This window comes from Salvelinus fontinalis, unplaced genomic scaffold (assembly GCF_029448725.1).
Source record: "Salvelinus fontinalis isolate EN_2023a unplaced genomic scaffold, ASM2944872v1 scaffold_0703, whole genome shotgun sequence".
NCBI classification, from domain to species: Eukaryota; Metazoa; Chordata; class Actinopteri; order Salmoniformes; family Salmonidae; genus Salvelinus; species Salvelinus fontinalis.
Genome location: NW_026600912.1, coordinates 36,483 through 48,179, shown reverse-complemented (window position 1 = coordinate 48,179; position 11,697 = coordinate 36,483). Strand labels below are relative to the sequence as shown.

Here is an 11,697-nt window from a genome sequence, read left to right as displayed (position 1 = left end):
CAGGGACGGTTTTCAGAAAGTTGGGGAATCTATTGATAACAATTCAGACAAATCCTTTTCACTGCATCAGCAGAAGTGTGTTAGTCATTTAATCTTTTTGATTTGAGATAGACAAGTCATTGACCTGCCTACCCCAGGGCCGTCCCTGGCCAGGATGACTTGAAGAAAAGAGTACAGAGATGACGGATTAACAGGCAGCCTTATGGCCTCTGATTATTTAGTCTCAGCACTGAGAAGAATATACAAGAAAAAGCTGTAGGGTGATTTATTTTCACACAGAGTAGACAAAATGTCTCTTTTAACATCCTCCTTAGGTCCGGTCAACAATGATGCTATCACTTTTTGAATAATAAACCACAAAGATTATAATAACATGACTTCAAAGAAAGGTCATCAGTGGGCTTTCCACATAAAAGTCTGACTTTGGTAATGCACTTGCCTGATGCACAACTGTTGGATGTTCTTAAGTCTGACTTTAAGCCCCTTTCTTCCCATGTTCTACTTGCCTCAATAAACATACCATATCTCATATCACTGACTTTACCCGACAATGAATAATGCCATAGTATAATTTTAGTCTGCTTATATACAATAGGCAGCTTAATTCAATACATTCCTTCTGGTCATTAGAGTCATATTACATAATATTAATTTCCTTCCTTAAATCATGTTTATTCATGCTTTCCAGACATGAAAGTATACTCTAAGTATACTGCATTCAACACATGCATTTGTCTGGCAAGGAGACTGCTCTCTTTGTGATGTAGCACTGGTTAAAACATGACAACAGACAATGAAAAAGGAATCTTCAACCTCTTTTCAACCTTTGGATAAAAGCGTCTGCTAAATGGCGTACTTGATATTGAACAACTCAGGGTATAGAATGTCAAAAGGAACAGAGGTGGCTTTGTACACTGACCATCAGGGCCGGTTCCAGGCATAAGCGACATAAGCAGTTGCATAGGGCCCCCGACTGCTAGAGGGCCCCCCGACCAAAAATAAAGAAATAAACGTACCCCCCAAAAAATGTACTCAGTAAAATGTGGATGTGCATATACATGAAGTATGTGGACACCCCTTCAAATTAGTGGATTCGGCTATTTCAGCTACACCCGTTGCTGACAGGTATATAAAATCAAGCACACAGCCATGCAATTTCCCTAGGCCTTACTGGAGAGCTCAGTGACTTTCAACGTGGCATCGTTATAGAATGCCACCTTTCCAACAAGTCAGTTTGTAAAATTTCAGCATTGCTAGAGCTGCCCTAGTCAACTGTAAGTGCTGTTATTGTGAAGTGGAAATGTCCAGGAGCAACAACGGCTCAACCGCAAAGTGGTAGGCCACACAATCTGACAGAACGGGACCGCCGAGTGCTGAAGAGTGTAACGTGTAAATATTGCCTGTCCTCGGTTGCAACACTCACTACCGCATTCCAAACTGCGTCTGGGAACAACGTCAGGACAAGAACTGTTTGTCGGGAGCCTCATGAAATAGGTTTCCATGGCCGAGCAGCCGCACGCACACAAGCCTTAAATCCCCATGCACAATGCCAAGCGTCGGCTAGAGTGGTGTAAAGCTCGCCGCAGTGGAAACACTTTCTCTGGAGTGATGAATCAAGCCTCACCATCTGGAACGACAGACGATTCTGGGTTTGGCGAATGCCAGGAGAATGCTACCTGTTCCAATGCATACTGCTAACTGCAAAGTTTGTTATAGGAGGAATAATGGTCTGGTGCTGTTTTCCATGGTTCGGGCTGGGCCCCTTAGTTCCAGTGAAAGGAAATCTTAACACTACAGCATACAATGCCGTTCTAAACGATTCTGTGCTTTTAACTTTGTGGCAACAGTGCGGGAAAGGCCCTGTTCTGTTTCAGCATGACAATTCCCCCATGCACAAAGCGAGGTCCATACAGAAATGGTTTGTCGAGATCGGTGTGGAAGAACTTGACTCACCTGAAAAGAGCCCTGACCTCAACCCCATCGAACACCTTTGGGATGAATTGGAACGCCGACAGCGAGCCAGGCCTAATCGCCCAACATCAGTGCCCGACCTCACTAATGCTCTTGTGGCTGAACATAAGCAAGTCCCCGCAGCAATGTTCCAACATCTAGTGTAATAGCAGCAAACGGGGAACCAACTCCCTGTAATGTAGTGTAGTTTAGCCGGCTATCTAAACTAGTAATAATTATGGCCAGATGCCGTGCCGAGGGGCCCTGACCTCCAGAGGGCACCCATTTATTTTGTTAGTCATTCACACTCAGATATCTTTTTAACATGGCATAAGTCATTACAAACTGTGTAGAATTGCAGGAAATTTGCTTTAAATCTGCAAACATTTATATCCACCACATGGCAAAATGGGTAAAATTGAAGGAAATAAAATGTAAAACTGCACATTTTTTATCTGTGCCCCATGGCATATGGAGTATAATTGAATGACATTTGTTATAAAAAGATCTCACTGTCCCATAGCAAAATATGTAGAATTGCAGAAAACTTTATTCAAACCTTACATTACACACCTTACACATGGAGTGTGTATGTGTGCCGTTCAGAGGGTGAATGGGTAAGACAAAAGATTTAAGATTGAATTGTCTTTGAACGAGGTATGGTAGTAGGTGCCAACAGTTTCCTGTGTGTATCAAGAATGGTCCACCAGCCAAAGCACATACAGACAACTTGACACAACTGTGGGAAGCATTGGAATCAACATGGGCCAGTATCCCTATGGGATGCTTTTGACACCTTGTAGAGTCCATGCCTCCACAAGGGTGTTCTGAGGGCAAAAGGGGTGCAATGGAATATTAGGAAGGTGTTCCTAATGTTTTGTACACTCAGTGTACAGCCAAACCAACAAGGAACTGGCAGTACATCTGTGTCAGAGTCTCTCTACCACTCTCTCTGAATTTGATATAAAACCATCTGTGTTCGTCATAGAACGATGGGACTAGTTTCTGTGGATGCGGACAGATTTCCAACGTTGTGCTTTGTTTGAAGCAAGCAGCGACGGGCCCTGTGATGAGCAAATTCAATTTTAGGTGGGACTTTCCAGCCTCCAATGATTGTGGATATTTAAGTGATAATGCTGGAGAAGCTGGTGTTTGGAGGATATATTGGCACGGGTGTTTATAGGCCTGAGACGAAGTGCCAATACAGGTACAGGGAGTGAAGGTTTAATAACTGAAAGACATTAAACAGAACAGGAACAGCGTCTGGACAGGAACACACAACACCAAGTAATGCGTACACAGGGAACCCCACGAGGAACAGAGATATACAGGGGCAATCAACCACGTGAAGGAGTCCATGTGATTCCAATGAGCGCTGCTGCGCGTAGTGATGGTGACAGGTGCATGTACAGACGGGTAGCCTGTCGTGGAGGCGGAGTGGGAGCGGGCGTGACAATATCCTCCAAACACCGGCTTCGAGGATACATCAATAACAATGAGCTAATCAGGTACGATTTCACCCGGGATAAAAAAAAAAGTGCTCTCTTGTTAGGACACTATTGTTCAGAGGAGCTAGCCAACAACACAGTTAACACAATAACTTCAAACTGGAGCTGGAAAGACTGCAAACTAGCTGCCCTTCGTTTCGTTTTACCTTTTTTCAATTGACATTTCTTTGTATATATCCATGAAAATTATGCCAGCTGATTCATGATTTCGACTGGCTGAGAAACGCTGCCTGGCATGTCTTTCTCGTCCCGACACCTTCATTACTATGGGACAGTTGGAGATCGAATTTGAATATTTGAAACAATGTTGCAAATGTCGGAGAGAGAATAATGTTTATACAAATCTCCGCTGTTGAAAACTAAATGTTAGTCTAAAATAAATGTGAGATCATGTCTAGATGCTTTTTATAGTGGAGATCAAGTTTGTAACTTCCCTGCCTGGGCTGATGAGACAGTCAGATGGAACAGAGTACATAAGCATTTTAACGTCATAGATTTAGCTGGTGGTATAACTTGTGGAATAGACACCGGCTGGTATGCGCTTTTAACCAATCAGCATTCCCGGATTATACCCACCCGTTGTATAAATGGGTGATGAATGTGTTATGAAGTCCTAATGGAGGTAGCCTTCAAGTAAAGCATTATGTGTGTCAAACTACTAACATGCAGGGTTGCCACACAATTTACAGGCCCACAAGTTCTGATTAAGGTCATCTCGTTCACCAGATACTTAATTAGCCGGGGGAGGAGGTCCTGATTTAAGGTGTAGCAGCAGTATAAACACCACACTACAAAAGGTGAGCTTGATAGACCGATGAGCTGAGTCATCATGCCCTGAAACACCTTATTGTACATGAGCATGCCTGCAGGAGAGGGAGAGAGACTGAACACTGGCTAGCAGACCTAATCCCCTTATTAAAGCTGAGTCTGTACCTACATCCCAAATGACACTCTATACAGTGCACTACTTTTGACTAGACCCCTATGGGCCCTATTGTATAGTGAATACGGTGCCATTTGAAATGCAGTCTGGATCTCCTCAACACAATTATACGGATGAGTTTCCCCCGTTCCACTGTGCCTGAGGTTACAGTAAAGCCACTTACATGGAGTGGGCTTACGACTGCTCCTCTTCGCCTCGGCCTCTGAGAGAGGGGCTTCCCTGCTAGGATGAATGGGCCATGATAAAGTCCTCTTTTTCAATATGTCTAAGTCCTCTTCTGAAAGTAAGTATTACTTTCTTTGTCTCCCCAAGTTAGGCAAACATAGAGTAGTCACATAAACATGTGGTGCATAAATATCATATGTCACATCATACTAAACTCACGTGCCAGGCTTCACGGTTCCAGATGCAGAATACATGCAAGAATAAGACAGCTGGCCGTAAGACTCACAAGCTCCGGTAACTTCAAATATATACAACCTGAAGTATATACACTGAGTGCACAACACATCAGGAACACCTTCCTAATATTTAGTTGCATCCTTTATTTCCCCTCAGATCAGCCTCAATTCGTCGGGGCATGGACTCTACAAAGTGTCAAAAGCATTCCACTGGTCCTCCCGGGTGGCGCAGTGGTCTAGGGCACTGCATCGCAGTGCTAACTGCGCCACCAGAGTCTCTGGGTTCGCGCCCAGGCTCTGTCGCAGCCGGCCGCGACCGGGAGGTCCGTGGGGCGACGCACAATTGGCATAGCGTCGTCCGGGGTAGGGAGGGTTTGGCCGGTAGGGATATCCTTGTCTCATCGCGCTCCAGCGACTCCTGTGGCGGGCCGGGCGCAGTGCGCGCCACCCAAGGGGGCCAGGTACACGGTGTTTCCTCCGACACATTGGTGCGGCTGGCTTCCGGGTTGGAGGCGCACTGTGTTAAAGAAGCAGTACGGCTGGTTGGGTTGTGCTTCGGAGGACGCATGGCTTTCGACCTTCGTCTCTCCCGAGCCCGTACGGAAGTTGTAGCGATGAGACAAGGTAGTAATTACTAGCGATTGGATACCACGAAAAATTGGGGAGAAAATGGGATAAAAATAAAATACAAATAAAAGCATTCCACTGGGATGCTGGTCCATGTTGACTCCAATGCTTCCCACAGTTGTGTCAAGTTGGCTGGATGTCCTTTGGTTGGTGGACCATTCTTGATACACACGGGACATTGTTGAGCGTCAAAAACCCAGCAGCGTTGCAGTTCTTGACAAACTCAAATCGGTGTGCCTGACACCTACTACCATACCCCGTTCAAAGGCACTTCAATACTTTGTCTTGCCCATTCACCCTCTGAATGGCACACATACACAATCCATGTCTCAATAGTCTCAAGGCTTAAAAATACTTCACTAACCTGTCTCTTCCTCTACACTGTGACATCAATAAGGGATCATAGCTTTCACCTGGATTCACCTGGTCCATCTATGTCATGGGAAGAGCACTCATGTTTTGTACACTCAGTGTATATTACACTGCTTTAATACTGCTAATTAATTTGTCAGACAGCACTGTTGTATTTCACACTAGAAACTCTGAATTCAATATACTGTATATGATTCATCAAGCCCTTCTCTGCCAAGGCAGAGTTAGAGGAAGATGTAAGTACGCATTTCACCTGTTCTACTCAGCACATGTGATAAATACATTGATTCGATTTTCTGATAGAAGATATTTGTCTCCATCTTGAGGCCTTTTCTACCTCTTTCAGGGCCGTGCCAATTAAATAAATACCTGAATGTCAGGCAACTTCAGACCGTCTAACACCAATATAGCTTTTGTTGAGCAAGCAAATATCACCATCAAGTTGACATACATCAATTCACTTTTATTCATTTACATTATTTCTACTATAATATAAAGCTCCATAATGAATATCTTAATACTGCACTATGGATACCATTATATACCCTTATAGAAGTCATAAAATTACTAAGCCTAGTTCATACCCTTCATGTGCAACACAAGAACGCTTCACAAAATGCTGATCCTACGTTCTTGTGTAGTGTTTTTTGTGTAGCTGCTTGTAGTTATTTCTTGTGTACGTATGTAGGGTATAAACTACGCTTTAGTCCCATGTCATCAAATGAATACCTAAATTAAAAATGATAAAAGATACAATATTAATCAAAATCTGCAATACAAATGCTTTATTAAAACAACCATTAAAAAGTATGTAAGTGATTGAAAAATAAAATACATAGTTATAAACTAATGGTAAGCTAGTCCACTGACAGCCTGGTTCAAATATAGCAGCATTAGGGGACTCAAAATGAACAACAAAAATGAAAAATAAAAATGTTGTATTGAGGCCAGTTGTGGTGTCCTCCTCAGATGTAGCCTGGCAAAAGCAACTGACATGGGCTGCACGTCATCCAAGCTACCCATCAGAGGAGCCAGAGGACTTGCAGGTGACCAAGCGTTTCCAGGCCTTCTGGACTCCCCAGAAGAAGTCCCGGATGCCTTTCCTCATCTTGGATAATTTAACTGGCAAGAAGATGAAAATATGTAACAATTTCAGATGGACAATTGTCTGATAAAAGAACAATTTATTACTTCTTTATATATAATTGTCCCATAAGAACATTTCCCCCCATTAATACTCACACATAGGTGGAGAATCCACAGCAATGTACATCTCTGGCTGGTCCGTAGTGTCTTTAAGGACAATGCTCATCTTGGACTGTGATCAGAATTCAAAGATGCACAATTAAACATCAATTTCACTTCCTTTACATATTCCTATAATTATACAACTATATTTACTGGTGCCGATATCAAAAAGCACAACCAATTCAAGAGTAATCTGAGCTTGTCTTACCTTTCTGCCGGTGGCATAATGCACCCCCTCAGATTCCGCATCCTCCACATCATCACTGCATGAGTCTTCAAGGTCTGAGGTCTCGCTGGGCACTGAGGGTTTCAAGATGCCCAGTAGCTTGTGGGAAACAATGACAGAGACAATGGAAAGCATCTCCTGATCCTCAAATAAATCGTCAATTTTCAAGGAGCGTTTCAAACGCTTGACCTTCCCAAGGTCAGTGTAGATGGCATCTGCCAGCTTCGATGTCATCTTAGAATTGAAACTTTTTTGCTGGCTTCCCATTTCCTCAATCAGATATTTGGCCACCTCATCATCGAACAATCGGATCAGCTCAGTCACCAGATCACTGATCTGGATGCGCTGATGTTTGTTGATCCTTTTTGGCATATGGCATATCTTCTTGACAAGCTTCATCAGGACTTCTTCTAATATAAGCTCCCTAGTGAAGCTGCTGGAACCGGATGTCACTTGTTCCACAGTGGACCACTCCGGCTGTTCAATCTCAGTCTTGATGCTGCTCTGCTCAGCTTTCTTATTCAAAGATTGACGGGTTGTCATTTCATTAAACAAGGCTGTCAATTCTTTCAAGTTGAGTGTAGATTCCAGATTTTTGGTGCCTTGACGTTTGGATGGTGCATCCATAATTGCGTTCGTGACAAGACAGACAATGTCCTTGTGCAGCTTGGGTGCCTTGTGGCACAGTATCTTCTGTAGGGCTTCCTCTGTGCCATAGCGTTGCATCAACTTTCTATGCACAGACAGCACCAGCTGAAAGATGTCTGTTGCCTTCAGGCAGACATTTGCTTCCCTCCACCTGTTAGTCACCCTCACCCACAGAGCACTGGACAGTTTGTTGGTCACATCCTCAACTAGGGTCCAGCTGGCCAGTTTATCCTGAGTCCGAGGAACAATCAGAGACCGCAGCCGGACAATGATATCCATCACCGCCTCTACGTGAACAATAATATACACCGGTTGGGCTGCCTTCACCTCAGCCGAGCCACATCGGCTCTTAACCATGACCTTGTCCTGCTCTGTCCTCAAGCAGATGTCTGAGGAGAGCGGCCGGACAGAGACTTTGGGTACGATTGAACCAAGACGGTTGACTTCCCTGGTGACTGCACTTGCAATGGCTGTTGTCATCTCCCCGCTGCCGCGGCTCAAAGCTCGCCTCAGAGCATCAGGAGAGCCCATGTGCTCCTCCAGCTCTCTGCAGAGGGCACTTACAATCCTTGCACTTGAGGGGCGGGAGTACGGCGTCTTGAGATCCTTGGTCATTTCCAATGCTGAGGTAACGTCTGGGGAATCGGACATGTCCCGAAGGACAGAAACCACCATGTCCATTGCCACATCAGAGAGAGTGGTGGTTGGGGATGACACAGGTGATGCAAAGTCCTCTGAGTCAAGCTCATACCCATGAAGCAGCTTGGTGATCAGGTCTACAACCACCTCTGGTGTGGAATGTAGACTGGGAGAGTCCTCGTCGGAGGTCTCAATCATACAGGATTCAATTTCACTCAAAGCCCTTCTGACCATGATGTTTGTCTCAGAGTCATCGGGTACATGGTTCTCTTTGAGAGGTTTGATACCTGCCTCACACAGCTCTTTCACATGGATGTTCTCGGAAGACATCACTGCTTCTTGAATAGTAGGTGGTTGATTGGCTATGGTTGTAGCCATGAGTGTCCTTACCATCAGAGGACAAAGCTTCGCAACCAGTTCATACTGTAGCTTAAAGCTCTCAGAGCGGCTGTCGTTCATGGGTACCTCAGGGATGTCAAGGCCCTGAAATAGCATCTTCCGTACCAGTTTGCCCACTACACCCTCCAGCAGGCAATTAGTAGGGCTCGGGGTCTCATACCCTCTGCCACTGGAAGGTAACTCTTGCTTCTTGTGAAGGCCATGAATGGCCTCACTTTGCGCAATACAACCCTCAACAGGCAACTCTTCTACTGCAATCGTGTGCACAACCACATTGACGTCGTTGGTGTGGGGTCCAATCAAAAGCTTCTTATAGGTTGGGTCTGTAACATATTGTAAAACACCCCCGCCTGTCTTTAAGTTCTGAGCTTTATCTCCAAATGTCCTATCCAGGAGACACAATACTGACTCAGATAGTGGGTCAGTGAACTCCTGGAGCGCTAGGCTGCTCTCAACTTCAAAGGGGCTGAGGCTGCAGCTGATCTGGGAGCTGTAATAAGAAGCCTGCAGCTCTCTCTTGGACTCCAATGTGTCATGCAGCTTTGGATATAAGGCATCTGCAATGGAGTCTGTGAGCCGCTCATCCAAATTAACAGAGAAAATATTATTCAGGCTTTTGTTGGAAGCCTCCTCTTTGGTTTTCCTCAGGATGTCCCGCACAGCTTCCCTTGGGGCAGAACCAGAAGTGCAAGCATGTCCATTGGATGGTGTCTGGGTGCCAGTAAGGGATTCCTTGATCAAGAAACTCTGGAGTTCGGTGGCCACTTCCTTACACATCTCCCTTCTGATCTTCAGAACAGCAGGTGTCAGTGTAGCTTTCTCAGAGGTCAAAGGTGTCAGAACTCTGGTCAAAGTTGAGGGGCATCTGAGATGATCACCCAGACCCTCTATGTCATCAGAGCAGGACACATTGGCAACTTGAAATAAAACCGAACTAATAAGGTTCTGAGCCACAGCATCTGATTTTGCTGATGCTGCCTGGGGTGTCTCTAAACTAACCTGATTGGAGGCAGCCATCTTTGTTGTTGCCCTGGTAATGATGTTACTCACAGGCTTGATGGAGTAGCTCATAAACTGGGATCTCAGGCTTTCAAAGACTCCCTTCACTCTTTCTGCCTTTAGGTCTTTGTCAGTGGCAAATACACACGACTGAACAGCATGGAGAGATACAGGGAGAGGAAAGCCCAAGGGTGAAGCCACATCTGTGATATGGATGGAGGACTCTGAGGGTGTCCCATCAAGGCACCTCTGCAGCAACTTTATCATCTCCAGGACTCTGGCATTGTCCTGTGGTGAGATGGAGCACTCTCCTGAGAGGTTCTCACTGTCTCGTGTGTTCTGGATTCCAAGCAGTGTTGTGCTGAGTATCCTCCTGTCATGGGGAAGCACTCCCCTCAGTGCAGAAGAGGACCGGCTCTGTGGTGCTGGTGTGCTGCATGGTGTTGATGCACCAGAGACGTCACTTCCACTGTCATCATCTTTTTTGGTCCTCATTATAATAAGGATTTCGTCAATGATCTCATCACTGTAGACTTCTAAGTCCTCTGTGATAACATGGGCCGTTGGGGTGGCGATACTCAGAGTACGACCCCCAAGAAGTTTCAAGGACGTCTCCGACCCACTGCCAAGAGGGCCAACAGACACACATTGCAGTGTTTCGCTGGATGACGAAGAACAACTGGAGGAGAGATCAAGCAGCTCCTCCTCCAAAGTCGGAGAGGAGGAAAGAATTCCCTCCATTTTCAGGACAGAGATAACATCCGCAAGTGTTGAATCTACAAGGTCCTCACCTAGTGGGCTACTCCTTAAGTGGCTGACAAACACCCTTGTAGGAGAATGGGAGACTGTGGTGGGAGATGGAGAGTCCTCCTCACCATTCACACTTGACCGCGCCTCCACAATTGCTAAAGACTTGGAGATGACGGAACATACAAGTCCACCAGCCCGCTCAATAATGGAGGGGAGGGAAACATCCAAAGGGGCTGGAGGTGTCACACTCCCTCCTTGGCCATTTCTATCTTGGCTGAGGCAGATCGACGAGACCTCAGTAGCAAATTGATTCTCCCGCACAGGGCTGCTGCTAGAGTCATGTCCAAGAACAGTTGAAATAGAGCTCACAGCCAGGGAGCAAGGAATGTCACTCCTACTGTCTAAAAGCTTGATAGAGCACGAGGAGGGGCGGCTGCTGGAGGGGAGGTTGGTGTTGGTCTCTTCGCTGGAGAGTAAGGAGGAGAAAGGGGCCAAGGTCAGTTTGACAGGGATGACATGCCCACGACCTACCACAGCAGATAAGGTTCCAGAGTAGTCAGTGGCAGTAGGTGGTTTAGCAGATTGTAGTTTAGCAGGTGGTGGTTTAGCAGATTGTAGTTTAGCAGGTGGTGGTTTAGCAGATTGTAATTTAGCAGGTGGTGGTTTAGCAGATTGTAATTTAGCAGGTGGTGGTTTAGCAGATTGTAATTTAGCAGGTGGTGGTTTAGCAGATTGTAGTTTAGCCGGTGGTAGTTTAGCAGATTGTAGTTTAGCCGACTGTAATTTAGCAGGGGGTGGTTTAGCAGATTGTGGTTTAGCAGACTGTAATTTAGCAGATTGTGGTTTAGCAGATTGTGGTTTATCAGATGGTGGTTTAGCAGATGACGGTTTATCAGATGGTGGTTTAGCAGGTGATGGTTTAACAGGTGGCGGTTTGGCAGATTGGGGCCTGGTAGAACGTGGCCTAGTAGCCAGGAGGTTCTTAGT

General features: G+C 45.6%; 1 protein-coding gene across 1 annotated transcript; it reads right to left on the bottom strand.

Annotated features, from left to right (window-relative positions):
- Positions 1-5,708: 5,708 nt before the first annotated feature.
- Positions 5,709-11,484, bottom strand: LOC129847100 (uncharacterized). Its single transcript, XM_055914901.1, has 3 exons — positions 7,258-11,484; positions 7,044-7,119; positions 5,709-6,923 (listed from the first exon to the last, which is right to left on the bottom strand). Exons 1-3 carry the CDS (start codon positions 10,699-10,701, stop codon positions 6,817-6,819), a joined length of 3,627 nt encoding a protein of 1,208 aa, XP_055770876.1. The 5' UTR covers positions 10,702-11,484; the 3' UTR covers positions 5,709-6,816.
- Between the last annotated feature and the right edge of the window lie 213 nt (positions 11,485-11,697).

Bases quoted from the DNA above. Each gene is read 5' to 3' on its own strand.
- LOC129847100 (XM_055914901.1), bottom strand. From the start codon at position 10,701: ATGGAGGGAATTCTTTCCTCCTCTCCGACTTTGGAGGAGGAGCTGCTT. The intron at 7,120-7,257 runs GTAAGACAAGCT...TTCTGATCACAG, and splicing joins ATTATGCCACCGGCAGAAAG to TCCAAGATGAGCATTGTCCT. The intron at 6,924-7,043 runs GTGAGTATTAAT...TCTTCTTGCCAG, and splicing joins TGTGGATTCTCCACCTATGT to TTAAATTATCCAAGATGAGG.